The 24,456-nt window shown below is 36.0% G+C and overlaps 4 protein-coding genes across 5 annotated transcripts; 3 read left to right on the forward strand and 1 right to left on the reverse strand.

Moving 5' to 3' along the window:
• The first annotated feature begins 4,536 nt into the window (after positions 1 to 4,536).
• LOC147533795 (SEC14 cytosolic factor family protein / phosphoglyceride transfer family protein) lies at positions 4,537 to 5,770 on the forward strand. Its single transcript, XM_086649061.1, has 3 exons — positions 4,537 to 4,780; positions 4,930 to 5,194; positions 5,387 to 5,770. Exons 1-3 carry the CDS (start codon positions 4,651 to 4,653, stop codon positions 5,601 to 5,603), a joined length of 612 nt encoding a protein of 203 aa, XP_086505187.1. The 5' UTR covers positions 4,537 to 4,650; the 3' UTR covers positions 5,604 to 5,770.
• A 5,997-nt stretch (positions 5,771 to 11,767) lies between these two features.
• Positions 11,768 to 15,818, forward strand: LOC147533796 (uncharacterized). The gene is made up of 3 exons (XM_086650066.1): positions 11,768 to 13,115; positions 14,190 to 15,521; positions 15,684 to 15,818. The coding sequence occupies exons 1-2, from the start codon at positions 11,901 to 11,903 to the stop codon at positions 15,513 to 15,515; spliced, it is 2,541 nt and encodes an 846-aa protein (XP_086506192.1). The 5' UTR covers positions 11,768 to 11,900; the 3' UTR covers positions 15,516 to 15,521; positions 15,684 to 15,818.
• Positions 15,819 to 16,394: 576 nt separating this feature from the next.
• On the reverse strand, positions 16,395 to 18,961 carry LOC147533797 (Pseudouridine synthase family protein). Its single transcript, XM_086646467.1, has 2 exons — positions 17,109 to 18,961; positions 16,395 to 16,960 (listed from the first exon to the last, which is right to left on the reverse strand). Exons 1-2 carry the CDS (start codon positions 18,290 to 18,292, stop codon positions 16,645 to 16,647), a joined length of 1,500 nt encoding a protein of 499 aa, XP_086502593.1. The 5' UTR covers positions 18,293 to 18,961; the 3' UTR covers positions 16,395 to 16,644.
• AMY2 (alpha-amylase-like 2) lies at positions 18,934 to 23,886 on the forward strand. 2 transcript variants are annotated; one of them, XM_086646468.1, is made up of 13 exons: positions 18,934 to 19,524; positions 20,264 to 20,353; positions 20,493 to 20,511; positions 21,212 to 21,249; positions 21,442 to 21,568; positions 21,666 to 21,892; positions 22,098 to 22,240; positions 22,361 to 22,473; positions 22,645 to 22,733; positions 22,844 to 22,966; positions 23,230 to 23,265; positions 23,359 to 23,457; positions 23,541 to 23,886. In XM_086646468.1, exons 2-13 carry the CDS (start codon positions 20,336 to 20,338, stop codon positions 23,730 to 23,732), a joined length of 1,224 nt encoding a protein of 407 aa, XP_086502594.1. In that variant the 5' UTR covers positions 18,934 to 19,524; positions 20,264 to 20,335; the 3' UTR covers positions 23,733 to 23,886. The 2 variants fall into 2 exon arrangements, with proteins under 2 accessions (XP_086502594.1, XP_086502595.1); XM_086646469.1 differs by having other exon boundaries at positions 19,481 to 19,637.
• The last annotated feature ends 570 nt before the right edge of the window (positions 23,887 to 24,456 follow it).

Genomic DNA, 24,456 nt, shown 5'->3' on the forward strand with positions numbered 1-24,456 from the left:
TTTTCCTAACTGAATTCTCAATTGTCAAACCTACCCTTGACTCTGAATAGTTGGTGTGACAGGGTAAGATGGTCTATTTCTAGGTATTTTCCCAATAAACTAATGAGCCCAATTGCAATAACAAGAGACAATTAGGAGGTAGTTAAAAGCATGGTCAATCGAGGTGGGAACCATAGGTTCCACCTTAGAACCTGCTCAAGATATTTGACTATTTGAAAACGTTTGACTCAGATCTATTCCGAATATATTTAGGTCTAGATTTAGATAATAACGACTAAAATGAAGGTACTACTTTGTCTGGGGGCTTATTAAAACCGAGAATATCTTGTACGATTAGATCCAATATTCAATTTACTACAAATTCATGAAAACATAATAATGGTGAACTCACAACCAAACGAAAGATCAACCATAGAAAACAATAGTTCCTTAATTTCATGGATGCGAGATCAACAAAAGTAATGGAAAGAAAAAGCACTGAACGTAGTCCAGATATTACTAATTCGAACAACTCTGAGTCTAAAGTTCTTTTTGTTTTCCAAAGGTAGTACTTGTAGAGCCCAGACTTCTTTTTTCTTTATCGAGAGACCACAATTTTATCAAAGTTTTAGACCTAGGCAAGTGGTTATTGTGTATATAGAAGTTAGAACTAGTTTTTGTGGTATTTTATTTGAGCAAGTGAAATACCAAATTTATTTGATGTCAAAGAGACTGCCATCAAGAATGGTTGATAATGTTGTGGTATTTTGGCATGAGGAGTCATCTTAAATTTTTAATAAAGATTATGCTCCACCCATTCTCTTTCCTCCCATTGCTTTTTGACCCATCCTTTCTCCTTTTATTTTTATTGTAAAATCATATAAGAGATATGGTACTTTATGTAACTGTTTTATCTTGTAAGTTAAAATAAGATGTCTACTTATTCTTACAGTCCCATTCCCATGTCTATCTCAACAACAAATAGAGATGGGAATATAAAAATGAGATAGACATGTTCTTTTAACTCATAAGATAAGACAATTATATACTACTCCATATGTCTTTTATATAAATATTGAGAAACTATTGTCTCATACTTAGACGAAGGAGCATCAATGACCTAGGAAATAACCAATGAGACTTACTACTGCGTCGATTTGAGAAGATGTTATATGTTGGGAGACGGTGATGAAATTATAGTGTGGTATGTTCTGTAGATTTTGAATGTTAAGGTCTTTGTGTCTGAAAAAAGAAAGAACCGAAGAAGATTTGCCAAATTTCTTTGTTGTTTGTTGAAGATCTATAAATTAAATGTCTAAGACATGGAACAGAGAACTGATATCCAAACTATTTGATCACACAATATCCATGGAGTACAGGGAAAGATAGACTAAGATGGAGCTTCTCTGAAAAAGGTGTATTCTGGTACAATCCCTCAACAAATCAATTATGAACGAACAAGTGTCCCCTTTAATGTGGAATAATGAGGGTAAATGACTTTTCTTGGAGTAAATTGTGGAAATTAGGGAAGTATTGCTTAGAATTCTTATGTTTATTTGACAAATATTAAGTGAAGCTTTGCCGTTAAATAAGCTAGCTCTTAAATATAATATGTGAACCCAAGGTGTGATTCATATGAAAAGTTCGAAAACAAAATAGAGTAAACACACCAGATCAAAAAATAACAAATGAGGCTCTAACAATGACAGAGGAGTTCAATTATAGTAGAGGTTCAGAGCCGAGGGGGTTACGTGCAAAGACCGAAATCAACAGGTCCTGCACTTAGTTCAATTAATAATCTGGTGCAAAGACAAATTCAAGGGGTCCTGTTTGAAGAACACGGACCGAGTCGTAAATCAATGTGGATGGCATCTTCATAGGTGGCAAAGGGGGTTACAGTAGGAGGATTATTGTACATTTATTGCAGCTATTACAAAGACTTGACGCCGATTCATTCATGGTGTCCCAAGCTAAAACAACTTTAACAAGTACTGTATTAAAATAGTGAAATATCTTCACATAAGTAAACATAGATCAAACACCACTTAAAGTTAGGAATTTAATAGCAACGATCAAAGAGGAAGCTTGAGGTTTTGATATTATGAGTTTTGGCTACACTGGCCATCCCTGAGTTTCCAATGGCCCAAAAGAGAGCAATGATTTTGTGACTTTCAAATCAACAAAACTAATTTACCGAGGAATAATTGACATTATGAGTTTTCTGCTTCATTACTATGCTAAAAGACAATCTTGTATGTAGAATTTCAAATCAACAAAACTAATTTAACGAGGAATAATTGAAGAAGATGCAACTAAAAATTAAGCGTCTACCCATGTAAAAGAAATTGACAAAAAGAAAAGTGTACCAAGTGGAAAATGCTAACCAAAACTGTGTTACATCAACCTAAAAATGGAATACTATGAATAATGTGCAATATCATTCAACAAAAGAAAATTGTTGTTTTACAATTTCATATTATCTTGCAATATCGTTCAACAAAAACCACTCTTTAAATGTGGCTCTCTTAGGCTTGAGGTCTGAAGCAAGACTTTATCTTCTTTGTGTTAGAAGTGACCCGAATATAGATTGGTATAGAATTCGGTTTACGACCCGCCAAGGTCTCGACGTCGAATTTTGGACCCGTTAGGGGAACTGATTGCTGAGACAGAGCTGGTATGCGAAGCAGGGTTGTGAGGCAGAGCTGGACTCCGAGAAAGAGCTGGAATGCGGAAGTTAGGCTTATGTCGGTGATTAGTGTTATCTGTGTATAATGTCGGTTGTAGAGAGAGAATCGGTTGTATAGAGTCAGTGAGGCGGTGGGATTGGAGTTTAGTGGCTATATAAACTAAACCCTAAGGAGAACCACGTAAATCTCTGTTTTGTTTTTTATTGTTCTTTACTATTCCTATTACTTCTGCTTGATTGCTCGTATTGATCACATTAATCCCGATTGAGCATAACACTTTGGACTCCATGCTAGCCCTCGAGTTTTTCAAACTTCACCTTTCATTATTTGGTTTAATCTTCTTTGTGTAATTATGTAATCAACATTGGAACAGGGATGATCTTGGAGGACCTCCATGTATTTAGAAAGTAATCCTTGGAATCAAACCACTAAACCACCTATGCAACTTTATAAAACTGACGAATAAATAGGTTAGAAAGGTATACTTTTTTTAATTATCATTTTTCTTCCGTATTGATTTCAGGAGGCATTACATTTAATAATGAACAGATACATACTATTTGAAACAAGTCAATAAATGATGGGTAACTCGAGCCAGTTACTTAAACATTTATGCAATAGATGCACAACAAAATGGACAAACAATTATTGACTCGTTGAAAAAAATAAGATTGAATTAATAGTACCTCTTCTAAAGATAATCAGATAGTCCATCATGACTTGATGTAGTGGTTGGATTTTCATTCCGTCATATCGGTCGTCCCAAATTTAATTCCCACGGAATAGACATCTATAATTATTGAATTTGGAATAGAGATAAGAATAAATGGACTTTCATGCGCGTAAAGTAGCCTTAAGGATTTTTTTATATGGGCCTTAGGCCCAAAATGTGTTTTCTTTTGAAAAATCAACTACGATCTATGTTAGTCGTTACAAGGCATTAATACATCATGAAGATGTGATAAACACGCAAACCGCCTAAGTTAAACCAATAATGAAAGAGGCTTAAAATTCAACAACACGAAAGAAATTAAAGGCCGACAAACTTATTACATTATTTATACCTTTAATAAACCAAACTCAGTAGTCATGAATTCTTCCTCTTCTTGTAATCGAACCTGGACCCTCCAGGATTTTGAGGTTTATGTCAACACTATCAACTACTTGTGTAACAAAGTGTTGACAGACTCAAAATACCTTTGAGATGGTAGTTATTGAACTTACTCAATTCATGAAGCATCAATTCCGTGTAAATATATCGTAGTCGATTTCTCAAAAGAAATACCGTGTCAATATATTCACATAAGACTTTATGTGATGCAGAATGGACACCATAATAATGCTATGGAGGCCCATGGGCCCATGAGTTAGGCCCATAGGTTGGATAAAGTCATCACGTATTTATGACTCTTTATTTTCAATACGACATGTTTGGTTTTTTTTTTTTTTTTATGAAATGACATGTTTGGTTTGTGAAAGGAAAAAAACAAAGCAACGGTGGTGGGTAAGCCGGAAGAGCCGGTTAAAAAGAAGACAACTTATCTTATTTTCCGGTTTTCACTGGCGGTTACTATAAGGAATGGTATTTCAGTAATTATCTCCAAACAATCGAACTGCCCATCTCGGAGTTTCTATACCGTTTGATTTGACCGTTGGATTGAGTCAAAGACAAAGAACGAACGGCTAAGGACCCACACTTGTCAGTAAAGTAATTGGTTTGAGTCAGATCTGCCAATTCAGATATGGAAGATGCTTTAGAATATCCTCTTTTGATTTCTCCGAATTTAACTCAAACTTTCAATCTTTTCTAACCGAACAACCGGATAAGTTCCCCTTTCGGATTTCTCTCTCTCTCTCTAGAATTATTACTACCTCTTCGCATATAAATAGATCCACTTCTTTCTTCTCTTCACCACCACCAAAGCAAAGCAAAGAAAACCTAACTTTCTGTGTTTCTTTCTTTTTGAATTCTTCGTTTTTCATCATGCAAATCGTTTCCTGTGATAGTTTCTCTGAGCAAGAACAACTAATTGACAAGTTACAAGTTTTTAAGATTCAAGGAAGAGATAAACGTGGACGGAAAGTTCTTCGTATCATCGGAAAGTTCTTTCCTGGTAAGATTTCTGATTTCATAACCCGATTATTTGTATTTCCGTTTTATTTTCGATGAATTCTGATTCTGTTTTTGATTTCTGATCCGTTCTTGATGAAATCTTTGATTCTAATTTGATTTTTTTTTGTGTTGTTTGATTGATTTATTCAGCTAGGGCTTTGAGTACTGAATCATTGAAAAAGTATTTGGAATTGAAGATTTTTCCTCAATTAGAAGGACGACCTTTCTCTATTGTGTACGTTCATACCGGCGTTCAACGAAGTGAAAATTTTCCGGGAATCTCAACTTTACGATCAATCTACGAGACACTTCCAATCGACATTAAAGAGAATCTCGCAACTGTTTACTTTGTTCATCCTGGATTACAAGCCAGACTCTTCCTCGCTACCATCGGCCGTTTTTCCTTCGGCGGAGGGTAAACTTTCTTTCTCTCTCTAGTTTTTTTTCTCTATCAACGTTTATTCTCACCTGGCGCATGTTAGGATTTTGATACAGACAAAATCTTAACGTGCGCCATGAAAGCGTGAGTTAGAAGTCTTTTTCGATTTTAGTTGAATTTAGCATTCGGCGCAAGTTAGTGATGTTTGTGGTGTTTGATTGGGTACAGGTTATACGGGAAGCTGAAGTATGTGAACAGGTTGGATTTTCTGTGGGACCATATCAGGAGGCAAGAGATTGAAATCCCGAGATTTGTGTACGATCATGATGAAGCATTGGAATATCGTCCGATGATGGATTACGGGATTGAAAGTGACCATCCTAGGGTTTATGGTGCTCCTACTGCGGAATCTTTTGTGCCTTACTCAATGAGGTGTATTTCTTAATGGAGTCATACCAAAATACGCGGCTGGAAGATTATGAACCCTAGTTTGGGAGGATAGAGATGTCTTTTTCTTAGTTTTTTTTTTTTCTTTTTTTTTTGAGGAGTTCGTGTGGATAATTGTAAATACTACCTCAGTTTTATATGAACTAAATTTGGTAATTGAGATCTCGTTTGTCATGTCTTTGAAACATGTGCACTCCACGTGAGATTGTTAGATACAGTAAATAGCATTGACGAGTAAATTATTATTATTATTATTATTATTATTATTATTATTATTGACACACGAAATTGATACATCACGAAGAGATAGTACATGATGGTTTAATATACATGAAAAGATCAAGCTCAATAAACCTCAAATTGATTTTAAGCTTAATATGCCAATCTACGTAAAGATGTAAACCTCACCACCTCTAAAATCATTTCAAGTGATATCTCTCAAATTCTAAAACTTTTTTTGTTGAAAGCTCAAGTTCTAAAACTTAATACTACATAAATTTTAAAATGATATATGACAACATTTGTTGTACAGATCTTGAAGTGGACGCTTTGAATCAGCTAAGTAATTTTTTTAATTCTTTCAACAAAAAAAAAATCGTTTAATTCTATAGTCAAAATAAAAATTTTATAATTTTTCTTGAGTGTTGCAATTTTTCTTGAGTGTTGCATTGGAGAAATCTTTCAAAGGCTATAAACGAGCTTTTGGCTCTTCCAAAAGAGAGTAGAAGTTCTCCACGTAATCACATTTAAATCATCTAATTTAGGCTGCATTGGTAATGGATCTGAGGCTTTGAGAGACAGTGATAGCTTTAGTTTTAAGTTATCCTTGTTACATTAGAGAAGTCATTTTTAGTAAAAGTCCGATCAAGGAGTGTTATGCACGATGCTCTTCCTCGAAGCACCTTGGTGCAGACTTGAAGAGGCCACTTTAGTAACGAAAGGGGGAGTTACTTTCTTCTGGGTTTGGACCAGACCTGTCTAACCGAGTTGAAATCGAATATCCGTTTCGGTTCCTCGATCCTGCAGTGGTCAACCTTCTTCTATTAAGTAAAACTGGAGTCAGGTACTTTATCCATCAGTTATTTATTGACTTTTTCTTAGTGAAGTGTGTGATATATTCAGGATATCAAATTATTAAGCCACCATTTTGGGGAAAGCATAAAAGTTTCCGGAGACGGTGGAAAACAAAAAAAACTCGAACCAAACGCACCTCATAAGTAGCCGACAGAAAGTCGCCGGTCGGATGTTGCCGGCGACTTCATCATCTTCTCTCTCTTCTGCCTCTCTCTCTTCTGTTTCTCTTTCTTCTCTTTTTCTTCTCTCTGTCTCCGGCGAAGGGGAGGAGCCCCTTCGTCGGAGCTCGTCTGGTTGCAAACCAGACGAGATCTGGTCTGAAGAACAAACCATATTTTGTCTGGAAACCAGAGTTACGGGCTCCTCCCCTTCGTCGGAGATGGAGAGGAGAAAAAAAAAAGATGTCGCCGAAAATGGTGGAAGTCGTCGGAAATGGTGGTGGTAGGTGAAAGGAAGAAGAAGCTGAAAAGTATAAAGAGTTGGTTGTTTAGGGGAAAACAAAAAATTCTAATTTCTTTTTGTTTCCACCCAAAATTTCACACTCCGGAAAGTTTCTTTATTTCCCTGTAACACCGACCAATTATTATCTCTAATATTAGTATTAGGTACATATAGGCCGCGGCTTTGGGGAATAAAGAAAATTCTCCGGGGAATAAATTCTCGAGGGAATCCAGATTTTTTTGAAAATTCTCCGGCGAATAAATTTTTATGGGGAATACAGAATACATTTTTTTTGAAAGTTGTCCTCCATCTCATCTGTTCTCTCTGCCCCTTCATCTTCTCGACACCTCATCATCTTCTCCGGCGAAAGTCGTCGGCTGGCCAATTTTCCGGCCGACGACCTTCAAACGTAAAAAAAAAAAAAAAATTAATTAATTTTCTCTCTCCTCTCTCTAAATTTTTTTTTTATTCATTTCAAAATTCCAAAAACCTAAATGATTAAACCTATTCTGTTCAATCTGAAATCTCTTCGTTTGATTCCAAACCCCTTCTTAAACCCTCTAATATCTTATCTTCATACTCGATTACCCAACAAAGAAAAACCTAATTGGAACACAACCCACTCTTTTGTCCTCTCTCATCCTCTTCTCTCTATATTGGAGACAAAATGCAAATCCCTAAATCAACTCAAACAAATTCAAGCTCAAATGATCTTAACTGATTCAATCCAAGATGGGTTCGCTTCAAGCCGTCTCATTGCCTTTTGTGCGATTTCAGAATCAGGTAACCTTGATTATTGTAACTTAATTCTAAATAAGACACAAAATACAAACTTATTTTCATAGAATGTAAGCATTAGAGGGTATTCTGAAAATGAAAACCCTAAAGGAGCAATCTTTCTGTATAAGAAAATGTTAAGGAATTGTTTGTCAAGACCAGATAATTATACTTACCCATTGTTGCTCAAAACTTGTGCTCACTTATCTGTGATTTTCATTGGATACCAGATTCTTACTCGTGTATTGCATTTAGGGTTTGATTCGGATATTTATGTTCATAATGCGAAGATTCATATGTTAGTTTCTTGTGGGGAGTTGGGTTTTGCGCGCAAGGTTTTCGATGAGAGATTTAGTCTCTTGGAACTCTATTATAAATGGGTACGTTAGGAATGGAAAACCTAGAGAAGCGTTAAAGCTTTATCAAGAAATGACAATGAAGAAAACTATAGTTGATGAAGTGACAATGATTTTGATGGTTTCTTGTTGTTGGTGAGAACAAACCTTTTCTCTCTCTAGATCTCTCTAAGGAGAGAAAGAAAAGAAAAAAAAATTAGAGAGAGAGAGAGGAGAGAGAAAATAATGATAAAAAAATTTATGTTTGAAGGTCGCTGCCGGAAAATTAGCCGGCCGGCGACTTTCGCCGGAGAAGATGATAAGGTGTGGAGAAGATGAAGTGGCAGAGAGAGGTGATGAGATGGAGGAGCCTTTTTTATAGCATCTTCTAAAATTAGAAGCCCCTTAGCAATAAAAAGAAACATAAAAAGTCAATCTTATTGGACTAGTTTTAAGAAAAGTCTTTATTCCCCGGAGAATTTTCTTTATTCCCCAAAGCCGCCGCCTACATATATTCTAGTTTTCTAGATTTAAGTTAGTAATATTAGGAAATTTGGAAACCTTAATTAAATTTGGCGGCCTTAATTTTGTTATGAGTTGGATTCTATAATTTAATTCATTAAGTTTTTTGTGAACAATGTAATGAATAATACCACCGTCCATCGTTTCTACATATATGTAGATCGTGATTTTCCCATTGAATCGTGTTAAACTATCGTTCCCTTCAATGTATCTCTCCAATTATTTAATACTAATGAAGTTTAACATAAAATATAGATAATGACTTTAAAGTAAATTATGGCATTTTATGGTGTATAAGTATAACTATCTTTAAACAATTTTATAGCCATTTTTTTTTTTTGAGAATTCGACAACGATCTACGTTCGTCGTTACAAGACATTGATGCATCATAGAGATGTAATAAGCATGATAACTGCCTAATTTAAACTGAGAATGAAATAGTCTAAAGCCCGACAACAAAGAGGCTTAAAGCCCGACAAGTTATTACATTATTTATAGCCTAAATTACATATGATAAATCTTGATGGCAACTGCTTCCACCGAGACTCGATCCCACGACTTCATGAGCTTAAGAGGGGTGTCCAACCGTTACACCAAAGGGTGGTGAACAATTTCACAGCAATTATGAACATCTTCTATCTTTATTGTGTATCCAATTCATTTAAGGCCGCGGCTTTGGGGAATAAAAGAAAATCTCAGGGGAATAAAGATTCAGTCAATAAATATTGACTTAGGGGTATATTTTTTTTTTGGCCCGAAAATTAACTTGATCAAACATTGCCCCCTAATGTTCATCTTCTCTCTCCCAATCTCTCTTATGTCTCCTCTCTCACTACCATGCTCTTCTTCTCTTCCATTTGTAGGGTTTATGAAATCGCAAATACTTATCATTGGAGATGAAGATTAGGTGGCGTCGTTAAAACCGTGATCTAATTTAACAGAGGCGTACTAGATTAGGCGACCATGTATGTATTGTTCAATCTTTTCTTTGATCTACTTTTAGGGTTTATCACTTGTTTACAAGGTACCTTTTACCTGTTTATTAGGGTTTTCTTTTTAATGTTTTTTTATCCTCCCTCACGGGTTGTAATTATTCCGTTTACAGGATTTCTCAACTTGAGAACCCATGATTACTTACATGGTAATGTGTTCAAATGAATGATAAGGGTCATCACTTTCCTTCATGCTTTAATACACCACTTTGTTTGAGTAAAGGTATAAATTTTATTGATTGAATCCTATTAATCACGGTTTAGGCCGGGTTTGCTGCTGGTTAAACAAAGTTTCCATCCATGAGTATCAAGGGTTTAAAAAAGCTATTGGCGGATAAAGCTCTGAAATGCATGAAAGACCAGAAATTCGAGAGTTATTTGGGCCGTAAGATTGCCATTGATGCCAGCATGAGCATCTACCAGTTCCTCATTGTGCTAGGAATGATGAGGGAGAGAGGTGGAGAGAGAATAGAGAAAAGGTGAAGAGAGAAGAGAGAAGAGAGAAGAGAGAAGAGAGAATATACAAAAAAACATGAATTCCCTAGAGAATTTATTCCCCGGAGATTATTCTTTATGCCCCAAAGCCGCGGCCTTCGTTTAATATGATGGTCATCTATGGTTTCTAAAGTCTATTTAGAAAAACACTTCCCAATTGAACAAGAAAAGGCACATGCAAAATGTCAAAAATTCAGATCAAGTTTGAAACATATATCTACCAAAATTATAAAAGAAAAAAGACAAAAGAATACTAGAGGGCACATGGAATTAGAGGTCCCTAAATTTACGGGTTTTCATTGTTACAAGAAAATACAAAAAATTCGTGGTAGGAGGTCGTCGATAGACTCCCATCATAAGTGATCTTTAAAAATTATTCACATATCTCCTCTCCTCTTATGGCCACCACCTCCAACGTGAAAAAGAAGAAACAGAAACTACAATTATTTTTGTAATGATGAACGGTGATGACAATCTGCTTTTTGTGGTGCGAAGAAAACTAAGTGGTGGTATGAGCAAGAAACAAAGAAACACAATTTCCACCCAACTATTTGTACCCCCAACCTCTCTTTTTCGTAGGGGCGACGTTTTGAAGATGTAGACGCCGACTTCATCTCCACTGTTGCTTAAGGTAAAATTTAGTTCCATCTTATTGAATTGGTTCTTATTGAGACCTTACTCCCAAACAAGTCTTTTAAAGGGATAAAATCGTCATTTAAAAAATCATTACCCCTCCCTCCTTCTTGGCTTCCTATGTTAATAACCTTCTTTCCAAAAAAAAAAATGTTAATAACCTTCTTTCCCCCAACCGTCCTTTCCTCTCTCACTCTAAAAATCTCTATTTAACCTAATGGTAGTAATAGTAGTATCGATGATACTTTTACTGGATCAGCGACAATATCTAGAGGTAATTTACTAATCTCGTTCTTCTTCGTCTTTTACAAATCCCAATTTTGAGTTTGGCCATTGGATGATTTCCTAGGTTTTCTTCTGCTCAATTTTAACCTTCATAATCACCTTTTATTCGTCAATGATGAAGGAATTGTCCATTGCCCTATTTAATGCTATCCTTTTTGTTATCAATTTGAGATTGTAATTTGTCAATACTCGCTATTTCATCAAATTTAGGGTTAGTTTGATGTCGATTTCATTATGGTATCAATCTAATTGGTTAAATTTTGTACCTTTTATCCTCTAATGCATGATTAATATTTTCAATTAGGGGTTCTACTTCTGAATAATCAATTTTTGATGTATAATGTTTATGTTTTCATTGAGTAAGCTAGTGTTATGAAAATTTTGATTAAGATAAACAGTATTTAGGGTTTGATTAGATTACCCTTCATATGCTTGATCCATAAAATATGCCACTTATGATGAAATTCTTGGAATTCTCGTGATTAGGAAAACTCATAAACCAAATTATGATTATGAAGAACAAACAATATATTTTATCAGAAAAATCGAGTTAGTTTCAATTGAACTGATTTCCCAAACATATTTCATGCTCTTTTTACAGGTGAAAAGTAAGGGTTATTTTCGTTTCTGAATTTCGTCCATAACGACAAAAGCTTACTCACTCAGTGTCTGAACTCAAGTCGTATTTCAAGGTGTAGAGTTTATATATCTGTCAGAGTAGTTAGAAGATAAGAGCAAGTATGGGCGATTGGTCGCACCTCCCCCGAGAATTATTAGATGCAATTGCAGTACTTTTACCCTCTGATATCGATGTTATGCGGTTTCGGTCGGTCTGCACATCATGGAGATCATCAGTACCATATCCACTCCTCTATCAATTACCTAATTGTTTTCCGATTCACCCTCAAACTCTTTCTAGCAACCTCATATCTGATGTTGGTTCCTTTTATTTGTCGCGGCGATTAGTAGTATGTGTTTCTTTACCACAGAATGAGCAGATAAGAAACTCTACATCATCTTCTGAAGGTTGGCTTATCAAGCTCGAACAGGACTATCCTAATGTGCTCCATCTCTTAAATCCACTCAACGAAACCTTAATAGCTCCCTTACCTACAACTATTCCTAAGTTATTCGACTCAATGAACTTTCAGATCTCAGAATTAGGCCAAGAATTTGTTCTTCGATATGCCAATAAACCTCCTTACATCAATCAATTTGGACCATCTGGTGATGTGTATATGGAGAAAGTTGCGTTCTCTTCAAATCCTCCTTGGGGTATTGGCCAGAATTATGTTATCTTGACTATACATGTATCTGGTAAATTAGCGGTATTTAGATCAGTAGACAATTCATGGATTATAATTGACGATTTACAATGTCCTTATGATGATGTGATATGTTATAAGGGTGAATTGTATGCTGTTGATAGTAACGGAAGAGCTGTGACTGTTGATTCATCTCTAAATGTGACAGATATTGCACCTCCTATCCATGGTGGTGACAAGAAGTGTTTGGTAGAATCTAATGGAGAACTTCTACTAGTTGATAGGTATCTGAGTCTTGGTCCTGATGACGCTCCTGATAATGATCCTTTAGAGGAACCTGTTGGCCATTATGATACTGACATTGATAATACGTCAATCTGGTTTAGAGTTTATAAGCTAGGAGAAAGCAGGCAGTGGGTTGAGGTGAAAAGCTTGGGTGACCGTGTGCTGTTCTTGGCTGATAATTGCTCGTTCTCTGCTTCAGCTTATGATCTTTCAGGATGTAAAGGGAGTTGTATTTATTATACAGACAAGGTCTTTCGTTTGGACAGAGAAGAAGACGGAAACGCGTTCAAGACTCATGACTTGGGTATATTTAACTTAGAGAGTGGAATTATTGGTCCTTTTATGTCTCATCCAGATCATTCTGAGTTATTTTGGCCTCCCCCTGCCTGGATATCAACTCAACCCTCTTGAGTTAGTCTATCAAACACTTGAAGAAGTTGCTGGACTTGGATATCTTTATTAATGTCCTTTTAAGGGTTTAACTTGTTTTTTTCTTGTGAACTACTGGAATTAGTTAATCTGTTAACATGATTTAAATAAGTATTTATTTATTTGAATAAGTATTTATTTCTACAGTGCCATAAGATTTTATGCTTCTGAGTATACAAATTTGTATCTTTAGTTTTACATCATTGAGACCTTCCGAAAACAATTGACAAAAGTATGTCTCTCGGTCCTAGCCTAATGGGCATTTGAGAAATCTCTATGCATAAAAGATTTTCTCATGTAGAAGACAAATCTACTTTGGATCTCAACTTTTTGGAAAATTTCAAACAAGTGGGGTTGGTTGACTACTTGACTCAAACCTTGCCTTCTCTTTCCACCATAATTTTTTTAAGTCCATCATAGTTCTTTGTTCCTATTCAAATCCAAGTAATTCACCTTTTCTTTTTTCCTTTCATAAGCTCTGTTTCAACAAAAAATAAACAATTGGTTTTGAATACTCTATATCGCGTATGGGTTCGTGGAAATGTAATCATAGTTAATAGTTTCAATAACAACACTGCTTTTCAACATCGCACTACTCTAACAAAGAAAAACCAAATGGTTTTCGGGTGGTTTCTCGCTTTCTTAAGCTATACTTAGGTTAAACAAAAACACAAACCATGAAACAACTCTTTAGATGGAAATCCTTGTGTTTCTAAAAGCATAATTCTCTATAGTTTTTAGACCAAGCAATTTGACTAGGGAAAGAAAAGTTGGAGTCAAGTAATCAAATCCATAGATTTGAGGTCAGATCATAGAAACCTAAATCCTAACTTTGTAAAAAAGATACATCAAATCACATTCTGTTACAAAAAGAAATTGTTTTTAGAAAAAGGAAATATTATCATAATTTAGTGGAGATGTAGACTGGTCCCTCAGCTACAATATGCCATCCAATCACATCATGACACGTGTCCTTTTAACATATCAAAGTGAAAAATCATAGGATTCTTTAGATTTGGGAATTAGGGTTAGGAGTTCAATTAGAGATAGAGAGAGACAAATTCTCATTCAACAAAAACATCATTCTCTTCTTCCCTAATTCAAAACCCATTTTTTGTTTCATCATCTTCTTCCAAATTCCCAATGTTTTCAAGATCATGGAGTCGTCTTCATCCAGATTTAGTAGAAACCATAGCCAATTGCTTAACAGAATACATCGATTATGTTAGGTTTAGGGCTGTTTGTGTTTCATGGAGATCTTCTACACCCAAATTCCCAATTCATCTTCCTCCTCAACTTCCATGGCTAATGATTCCTTCCATAGAAGATAAAAACGAAAATCATCATCTTAGATATTTTTTCAGTCTTTCTGAGAACAAGTACCATGTTCTAGAGCTACCAGAATGTAGTGGAAAACGATTTTCAGGATCTTCTCATGGATGGTTGCTAACCCTAGAAAATAGTCCAATGGTGAGTATCTTTAATCCTATAACAAAAACTGAAATTCAACTTCCTCCCCTTACAACATTTCCTAATGTAGAATTTGATCCTTCATTTGTTGATGAAGAATTCACTGTTATTGATTCTCCTGGTGATCCATATACTTATAGTTTTAAAGAGATGCATGATTACTTCATTAGAAAAATGGTATTGTCTTCCAGTCCATCTTCTTCTTCTTCTTCTTCAACTTCGAGGAAGAAGAAGAACTCTATGATGACTATGGAAGATAAAGATGATAACTTTATGGTTGTTGCTATCCTTTGTTTTAGAGAAATTGCTTTTATGAAGAAAGGGGTTAAATTATGGACTTTATTGAATGACCCAGAGTTTGAATTTGAAGATGTTATATTTCATAAAGGTCAATTTTATGCTGTAGATGTTATAAGAAGAGTTGCTGTTTGTAACTTTGATGATCTTTCTTCACCTAAAGTTACTGTAATTTTACAAGGTCCGAAAGGAGAAATTGGTACAAATCAGTATTTGGTTGATTCATTCGGGGAGTTGTTGTTGATAAGTAGAATGATTGAACATAAAGAAAATGGTGATTACATAACAAGGAAGTTTAGGGTTTTCAAATTGAATCAAATTGGACAGAAATGGCATTGGCATAGAGTACGAGACTTAGGCGATCGTGTCTTGTTCTTAGGTCCAAATAGCTCAGTTTCTTTGTTAGCTAGTGATTTCTCTGGATGTAAAAGGAACTGCATTTATTTCGCGGATAGTTATTATGTTTGGCATGATTGTAATGAAAGTGGAGGTCATGATTTTGGTGTGTTCCACTTAAGTGATGGAAGTATAGAAGCATTACCTTGTCATCAAGGTGACACTCGCTTGGTTTGGCCACCACCCACTTGGGTTATACCGAATCCTGGATAGATGCAAGTAAGTTGGTTCGTTTCATATACACTATATTATGTGTTTCGAATTTTGTTTCCTTGAGTTTGATATTGGTTCATTCGGAGACAGACCAGTTGTCATCACCATTCTTGTATTTTTGATAATAAACCAAAATGGTTTGAAGTTTAAGAGCTAAACTTTATGCAGGGCAGAATATGGCGAATCTCGGGTGACATTGCTCTATTTCTACTTCAACTCGTGCTCTTTGGATGTAAATGGAGTAGCATTTGGTTAAGTACGATGAATACCCCCACGTGAACAAAGGAAGAAATGGTTCATTCATGGTTAAACGTTGAATGCAAGTGTAACCTATTAAGTAGTTTCTTTCAAATATTTGAGGTTATTAGGTTGTGATTGTTTAGAAGATTTTATTAAATTTCATTTCGTGTAAAGTAATGATTTTTCTTCATCTTATAATGTATGTAGATAAGTATTTTATCTCTGTCATGCTTTACAATTTGATAAATCCTGCAGAGCTTGTAAAAATGTTTATGCTACTGCAGGACTTGAGCTTTTATTACTCTTACCTTTTCTACTTCATCACTTTTTACCGATACATTATCGTTTATCACCATTACCAACCGCCCGTAATTCCATCTCAAACCCTAACCTTGTGGCTTGTACAAATATTTTGTTCATGAATGCCCATCTCAATATGCATACACATTGATTTATTATAGATAACAAGTGCAAGTAAATTGTGGATGGAGGAAGTTCCGGAAGTTTTTCACAAACCATCTAAAATCATTAATCATTTAAATTCGTCATCTACAAACTTGCAAATCTAAAAATGTAAGAGATATAACTAAGCAATTTCAAGTTTAGAACCTCTTCTCCAAATAAGAACATTAAAAACAATTAGGAGGAATCCATTCAAACAATCTATAGTATTATAAATTGGACACCAATACTCCATAGTGTACATTTGGACACTTCTATGCTTCCCTAAACGTTTAAAAATCAATAATTTAACACTAGAACAGAACTTGTAAGTCTGCAACTCTCTAGAGAGAAGAATTCGCATCCGACAATAAATACGGATCATATGTTCTTGACACCAAAACTGCTAAAACTTGGTTGTAGAAAGAAGTACGAAAAATCGGGACCTTCAGACAACACTATCAACTTGAGTAGTTTCAGCTTCTCCATTGTCTCGGACTCCATTTGTGGCTACATAATTCAAATCAGGATAGTTTCGGTGGTTTAAGGAATGAAGCCAGATACCAACAGACCCCTCCTTCTGTTCTGTGGATGCGATATGAGAGTATATTTGCTTCATCTTGAAGTCCTCTGCTTCTTCCACATAATCTTTCATCGAAACTTCTTCGTGGGTATCACTCCATTTCTGGTTATACGAAGTGAAGAAACATTCATCCAAGTACAACCCAACCTCTGGCGCTGTCGGCACTGTGATATTCACATCCCTGAATCGAAACAAAAAAAATTAAAACATGATTAATATGAACAACAATATAAACACTCAACCTTAAATGTTCTCGGACGATAAGGGGTCATTCTAAATTCTAATAACGAAAACTTAAAATTGACGAATAGACATATAAAATTACTCACTTCTGCAGAGCTACATCGATCAACGACTCTGGTGCACAATTCCTCATGATGGCAACCGCAAGCCCAACCATTTTTCGAATTTGATGAAGCATAAAGCTCTGACCGACAATTTCACACTTAACAAAGTCCATCCCTTGAACTGTAACAACATCATTTGCATCAAACGACAGAATGTAACGTTTAGCAGCAGGATCTTCAGCTTTTGTTCTTGTTGTGAAGTTATGAAAATTATGGGTACCTACATAATGATTCAGAATTCTATTAAACTTTTCTTTCTCCTCCTCTCCATAACAAAACACACTCTCTTTCTGAGCTGGCTTCCCATCACCATTACTACATTTAACCAAAGTCGAATCTATTTTCTCTTCCTCATTAGAAACCCTAGACTCCATTAAAACATCCACTTCTGATTTTTCTTCAGAATCCAAACCAGCATTAGACTTTTCAAGATTTGACACTAACCCAGATTCAGTTACTTCTTCTAATGAAGAAATAACATTGTTTCCATCATTATTATGAACTACTCTTGAATCAGTATTGCCTTTACCCATTACTCCAAAAACCTTACGACCTCTATCAGGGCATTCTAAACACTTGGAGAGTTCATTATCAGAACCTAAACTAGCTAAAACACTTTCTCTAGCAGGATGAGAATTAGGATCAAGAGCAAAAACAGGTATAAGATAAAGGTACCTCCTTTTATCACAAAATTTCTTCGCACTGAAAGAATTTGTAACTCTCTTGAACCCAAAGATTCGAATTTGATTAGGGAGATGGGTATTGAGGCGATCGACGAAACCAGGTGGGTCGATATAGAATCGACCAGAAACGACCTGACCGACGGCGCTAACACCCTTATCGGTTCGAGCAGAGCGAGCGAAGTCGAAGCGTTTAGGATTGCCTCGGTCAGATTCAGGGACGGCACCGGCCAGATAAAGAGCTTCTTCAAGATCAGCTTCGATGGTTTTGGCACCTGGGTTTTTTTGCATACCTTGATAACCAACACCACAGTAAGCGAAGAAGATTGCTATCTTGCGACGTTTGTACCTAGGTTTACGGTCTGAGGAGTTGGGGTCGATAGTGGTGGTGGTATCGTCGTCGGAGGTGGATGTAGTTGACATCTTGAGCTTTTTTGGTTGGGGTTCTTCTGGTATTGGTAGTTGAGGAGATGGAATTGAGTCCATGCTTCAGTTTGGTATGTTCAGTTGGTTTCTGTACTCCATTTAGAGAGAGAGACAGAGAGAGGATGAAGAAGAGGGATTGCAGAGATTTTGGAGGCAAAACCCTAACTGAGCCTTGTGGGTCCCACTATTGAACTTCTAGACCTATGGGCTTAATTTGTTTGGGCTTGAGTAGTGGGCTTCTATCAAGGCAACCCTCTACGACTCTACCTAGGGATGGCAATACAATTCCAAAACCTGTTTTAGAACATGGGAGGAGCAAAATTTGCTAGTGAACCCGCCCAATTAGCACGTTTAGCAATTTTTGACGACAAATCATTTATGACTCATATGTAGCCATGTAGGTAACCAACATTTACAACACGTTTAAAAAACGAGGAGTCACTTAAAATTGACTTAGAAAAAATTAGAAAAGAGAATCTTACACAAAAAAAAAACAATATATGACAACAAAAAATAGATGAATTTTCGGCAACACCAATAAAAAAATATTCATGTTCTAATGTTTAAGAACCAAAAAATATCATACTCTTTAGTCGGTTTCTCATCCGTTTCACAACAGAAAGAGAGACAGTAGAAGGAGAAAGAAACGATGGTGGTGATCGGGGATGGAGAGAGACGAGGCGAGAGATAGAGTTTTTTTTTTGGTGGTGTTGAAAGACCAAAAGTTTTGTTGCTTAGAAAAAGGAAAGAAAAAAAAAGAAAGAAGAAAAGAATCATGGTATGATGGACCAAGTTGGGGGTTGAAAGTATGAATTAAGGAACCTCTTTCCTGTGCCGCTCGACCCGCGTATCCTTCCTTACCTTTTCCTCCCCACTAGTCAACTTTCTTTTACAACCGTAAAAGCCGAGAAAACAAAGCACCCTCCCTCCCTCTGTAATAACAAACAAAAGTTGAGAATCTAACAAAAAGTTCTTCTTTCCTTCTCTTCTCCATACGTAATTAAATTCGAGATGTCGTGATTGTTCTTCTGTTCTATTCTTCCATAGTCTAAAGTTAGAAAGAGAAACTGAATTTCTTACAGACAGAAAAAAAGAGAGATTGTAGAATCAAATTCGAGCTTTCAATCGCTATCTATATGATGAATGGAAGAAGAAGAAGAAGAAATTGATTCCAGTTGGTGGCAACCATCGAATTTCCAAGCTTTTTCTTTCTATTTATTATAGACCAAATGCGAATACAGAAAGATTGTGTCATTTCTCCTCCTCCTCCCCAAGTTGATATATTTATTTGGGTAATCTCTAATTTCATCAATTTCCCATTTTTATTCTCCCTTTTTTTAACACATATTATTGCATTTTCACTACTTCAATTGACATCTCAAATTGCGTAATTTATCAACATAAGGTCGGTGGTATATTATGTTTGCTTTTTAAGTGTTGAATCAAATTTCATAACTTGTGAAATTCAACAATTTGGTTTGTTTGAACTAGATGAATATAATGTATATTAAACACTTACTCTAGTTCAGATTAGAATGGGAGTGTTTCAACATAAGCCACCTATAGAATGAGTTAGGTGGTGTTTTTTTTCTCACAAATAACTTGTTTGAATCTGAATCGTCTAAATCAAATGGGCCTTACAATCAACCCAAATCACCCATTGAAACAAGTTCGACTTCACGAGCCAGACAAAAACAAACAGTCTGATATATGACTCGAGTCAATTCAGTCCTCAAATCAGATTTCATATGGGAGAATGTTTTATTCAATTCATGACCGAAAAATGGGTACACATTGGAATGCAAGAAGCTGCGCTTGAACTTAATGAGTTTTTGAGAATTATAGTCATGGAGATGCTTCTTTTAAGAAATTTTGTTTTAGTTGAAATTATGCTTGAATTACTTTGGATGTGAGTTTTGTACAAACTTCTTTTACTTTGATGAGTTTTATCTTTTGAGTTGCTTTTTTTGTAGTTATTTGGTTGGATTGAGTGATTATAGTTTCATCTTTTTGTGTTATATATTGATGCAGAGAAACTTTTTGTGGCACCACCTTCAAGCCAGTTCGGCAATCATTTCTGTTGCAACGTCTGCGTGATTTGATATGGGCTACGTGAATAATGTATTCATCACATTATTTCCCACTTTTTTATATGTCCACATTCTGGTCACTTATAGATCTTCATTTCCTTCAATTCATATAGATCTTCGGGTTTGTCTACTAGGTTCTTTTCTAATGTTTATTTTTTGTGCAATTACAGGCTTTTGAAGAGCACCAGGGTATGTTCTACTTTGGGTATTCTTTTCATTTCCTTCAATTCATATGCTTATAATCTTCTGATGTAAACTGTATTTCTTCGCATTTGTTTCGTTTGAGTTATAACATATTTATCGTAAATTTTCTTGTTCTGGGCTATTTGATTTTGAGGTTTTCTTTTACTAAATTGTACTTCTTAGTTAAATTTTAACCTCACTCATCTAATAATATAATGGTTGTGATTTGTGAACCAAATGCCTTAGCCCTTGATCAGAGTTTAAGCTATGTATCAATCTGTTTAGAAGCTTTATGATGAGTTGACGCGTACTAGTGGTGAAATGTGCAATACCTATGGAGTCAAAAAATTTTAAAGCCTGGTTGCGGAGTTCTTTTGTGAGAAAGTAGAACACCGGTGAATAGTCAAAAGGGAAAAGAGAAACAAATTTGGAGTTATTTGATTCCTTCGTAGTTTCAAAAACTAAATTAGGGCACTTGATGTGAATTTAGGAGTGAAACATTACATATGTAAATTTATTTCGAAATCCTTTTCCATATCATAAGTCTATTAACTAACATGAAGGACTTAGATCTAGAAATCAATACCATGGGTGCATGTCTTAGCAGCTGTTATCTTGTTTCTGGTCGTTTTAGCATAATGTTTGTGACGAAGAACACTTTCTAGTGTAAATACTCATTATAGTTTGATTATTGGATCTTGAGTAGGAGCAGTGCTACAAAATGGAAAAGAAATTCTTCTCCAGGTAAAAACTCTAACACAAAAGGAAAGAATGAGTTGAGGTGTTTTCATATGTTTCGGACTTCATTTTTGTAAGCAAAGATTGAGTTAAATATGTCCTCTGCAATTACCTGTCTGGCTGTCTCTGATAAACCGCCGCACCTTATCAGTTTATCGAGTTGGTTTAGTATTTTAAATGGTATGCTCTGGTTTACAGGCATTCAACTGGGAGTCTCATAAACATGATTGGTGGAAAACGCTAGAGACAAAGGTTCCTGATATAGCTAAATCTGGTTTTACATCAGCATGGTTGCCTCCACCAACTCATTCCTTCTCACCAGAAGGTAAGCTGCTAAACTGAAGGACTTCTACATGATCGCCTATTGTTAAATTATCCTCTTTTGGAGCTATTTATTCCTCATGATCTCTCTCTTTTTACAGGTTATCTGCCACAGGACCTTTATTCACTGAATTCCAAATATGGTTCTGAACACATGTTAAAAGCTCTGCTTCACAAAATGAAACAGCACAGAGTTAGACCGATGGCTGACATAGTTATTAATCACCGTATTGGAACTACCAAAGGGCATGGAGGAAGGTATAACCGTTATGATGGTGTTCCATTATCATGGGATGAACGTGCTATTACTCGTTGTACTGGTGGATTGGTAAGCACTAAACAAGGTTTACAATTTATTTCAGTTATGACTTCAAGTCTCAGATGTAGCACGTTCTTGCTCTTTCGTGTTTGTAAAAACACACTTTAATTCTTGATGGAAGGGGGAAAAAAATTCATCCAAGCAAATGGAAGAGTTTTTTTTTTTCCATTTGTTGATATAGTAAGAAACTCAATTCCATGGGTTTCTCTTTCAGGGAAACTATAGCACTGGGGACAACTTCAATGGGGTTCCAAATATAGATCACAGCCAACCTTTTGTTCGAAAAGATATCATTCATTGGCTACGGTGGCTCCGCACTGTTGGTTTCGAGGATTTTCGCTTTGATTTTGCTAGAGGGTGATTGAACTTTGTCCTTCTTGTGTTTTCTTTTCCATTTCTACTCTAACAAGCGCCTTATCTGGAAATTCTTGTTCTATCGATTCATAATTATAATACTACTGAACCATTCAATTTCAGATATGCAGCGAAGTATGTGACAGAATACATTCAGGAGTCCAAACCAATATTTTCTGTTGGGGAGTACTGGGATTCTTGCAAATATGATGGTTGCTACCTGGATTACAATCAAAGTATACAATCCTGTTGTTAGTTTGATGTTCATTAAAATTAGTTAATTGTTATGTATTTCTATTATTCAATGTTAAGTTTGTTTTCTTGGAATGGGAGTTTATAGCCATCAAAATGAGTTGGATCTCTGTGTTCTTAATTGGTCATTTCTGTACGATTGGATTGCCGTGCAGATAGTCACAGACAACGTATTGTCAATTGGATTGATAGCACGGGAGGGCTCTCCACCGCATTTGATTTCACAACCAAGGGAATTCTTCAGGTGATTCTTTTTCTTACTTTTCAATGGTAAATGAATGAAACCTCGCCCAACTTAGGAAGTCTGAGAAATTGCTTGAGAAATTATATAACAGGCGTTTATTGTCTTTGCAGGAAGCTGTAAAGGGAGAATTCTGGCGTTTGCGTGATACTGAAGGAAAACCTCCTGGTGTGATTGGATGGTGGCCTTCTAGGGCTGTCACTTTCATCGATAACCATGACACAGGATCAACACAGGTATCTTCTGGTTCTCTATCATCTGTCCTAGTAGATGATGCAGATGGTTGAAAGGGGGGAAATATCTGCATCTTAGACTCTTAACATTTTTAAGGACAGCGCTTGTGAAGTTATGTAACGTATTATTTTGGGTATTTTGCCCCGTGAATCATAGCGCTAGACTGTAAAGATATTTGCGCCATTAAAGACATCGGCCAGCTAGTTCTAAGTATCAAAATCCAATATACCATTCCGGGAAGTAACCCTCTTTTTCTTTCTTGCAGGCCCATTGGCCGTTCCCCTCTAGTCACGTTATGGAGGTAACTAAATTTCTTTGTATCAGTGGCTACATTTTAACATATACTTGTACTCTCTGTTTTTCAACTTTGTCTCATTTTCATATTGTGGTACAGGGTTATGCTTACATACTAACACATCCGGGAATACCAAGTGTATTTTACGACCATTTTTATGATTGGGGTGAATCAATGCATGACCAAATAGTGAAGCTGGTATGTTCCAATAACACCATCTCCTTAGCACAACCTTTTTTTACTGAAGTTCCTTTCTGAAGTAATCGAATAATTTTGTGCAGATGAGGATTCGAATAAATCAGAGTATTCAAAGCCGATCGTCGATCAAAATTCTAGAGGCCAAACCAAACCTCTACTCGGCAATGATCGGTGATAAAGTGTGCATGAAGATTGGGGATGGGACATGGTGCCCAACCGGCAAAGAATGGAAATTAGCAACATCTGGTCATAAATATGCAGTCTGGCACAAGTAAATTTCGGTAGAGCTAATAACTTATAGTATTACGAATAAGATTGAAAAACGTAGATGTTCTTCCAGTTCTGATGAACTGTTTTGATGTACTAAAAGATAACTGTTGAACTTAGTAATTTATTCAAGACACAATAAACACTTTCATCTGCTCTTGATATGAATGAACTATTATGGTATCCATTTTAAACAACTAGTCCTGTCTGACTCTGTGGAGTTAACCCAGTAGCACGGTTGTGCCCCTGCGAGACTCATGCCGTGCCGAGTCATGGGATGTGGCATGTCGAGCCCTTGTGCCTCAACAGTTCCGGACCTAATGGGCCAATGGGGTGGGCGGGATAGAAGTTAGCCCCGCCATGGCTCATTGGTCGTGGCAATCCTGTTGGGCCATTTCAATGCCCACAGGGCCCCTTGATACCCACAATTGATGAATGAATTAAATGCAATTTTGTACAAATAGTCAGTAGTTATATGCAGCTAAATCTTAATTTTTTATTTTCTAAAAGGGGAATGAGAGTTTTCATGACTTTTGTTTTGAAAGAAAACTAGTTTATTCCAGCACCTCCACCTACCTACATATGCATGAATAGCAACAAAGCATAACAAATACAAAGTGACAAACCACAAGTCCAGAAGAGAGAGATAGAAAGAGAGTGTCACATGGTGGCAGGGGTTAAAGAGAGAGAGAGACCCATCACCATCATCTCCATATTTCATCTCACTCATCA

Source organism: Eschscholzia californica, unplaced genomic scaffold (genome assembly GCF_041429995.1).
Source record: "Eschscholzia californica isolate CP2 unplaced genomic scaffold, dmEscCali1.0.p SCAF_6, whole genome shotgun sequence".
NCBI lineage: Eukaryota > Viridiplantae > Streptophyta > Magnoliopsida > Ranunculales > Papaveraceae > Eschscholzia > Eschscholzia californica.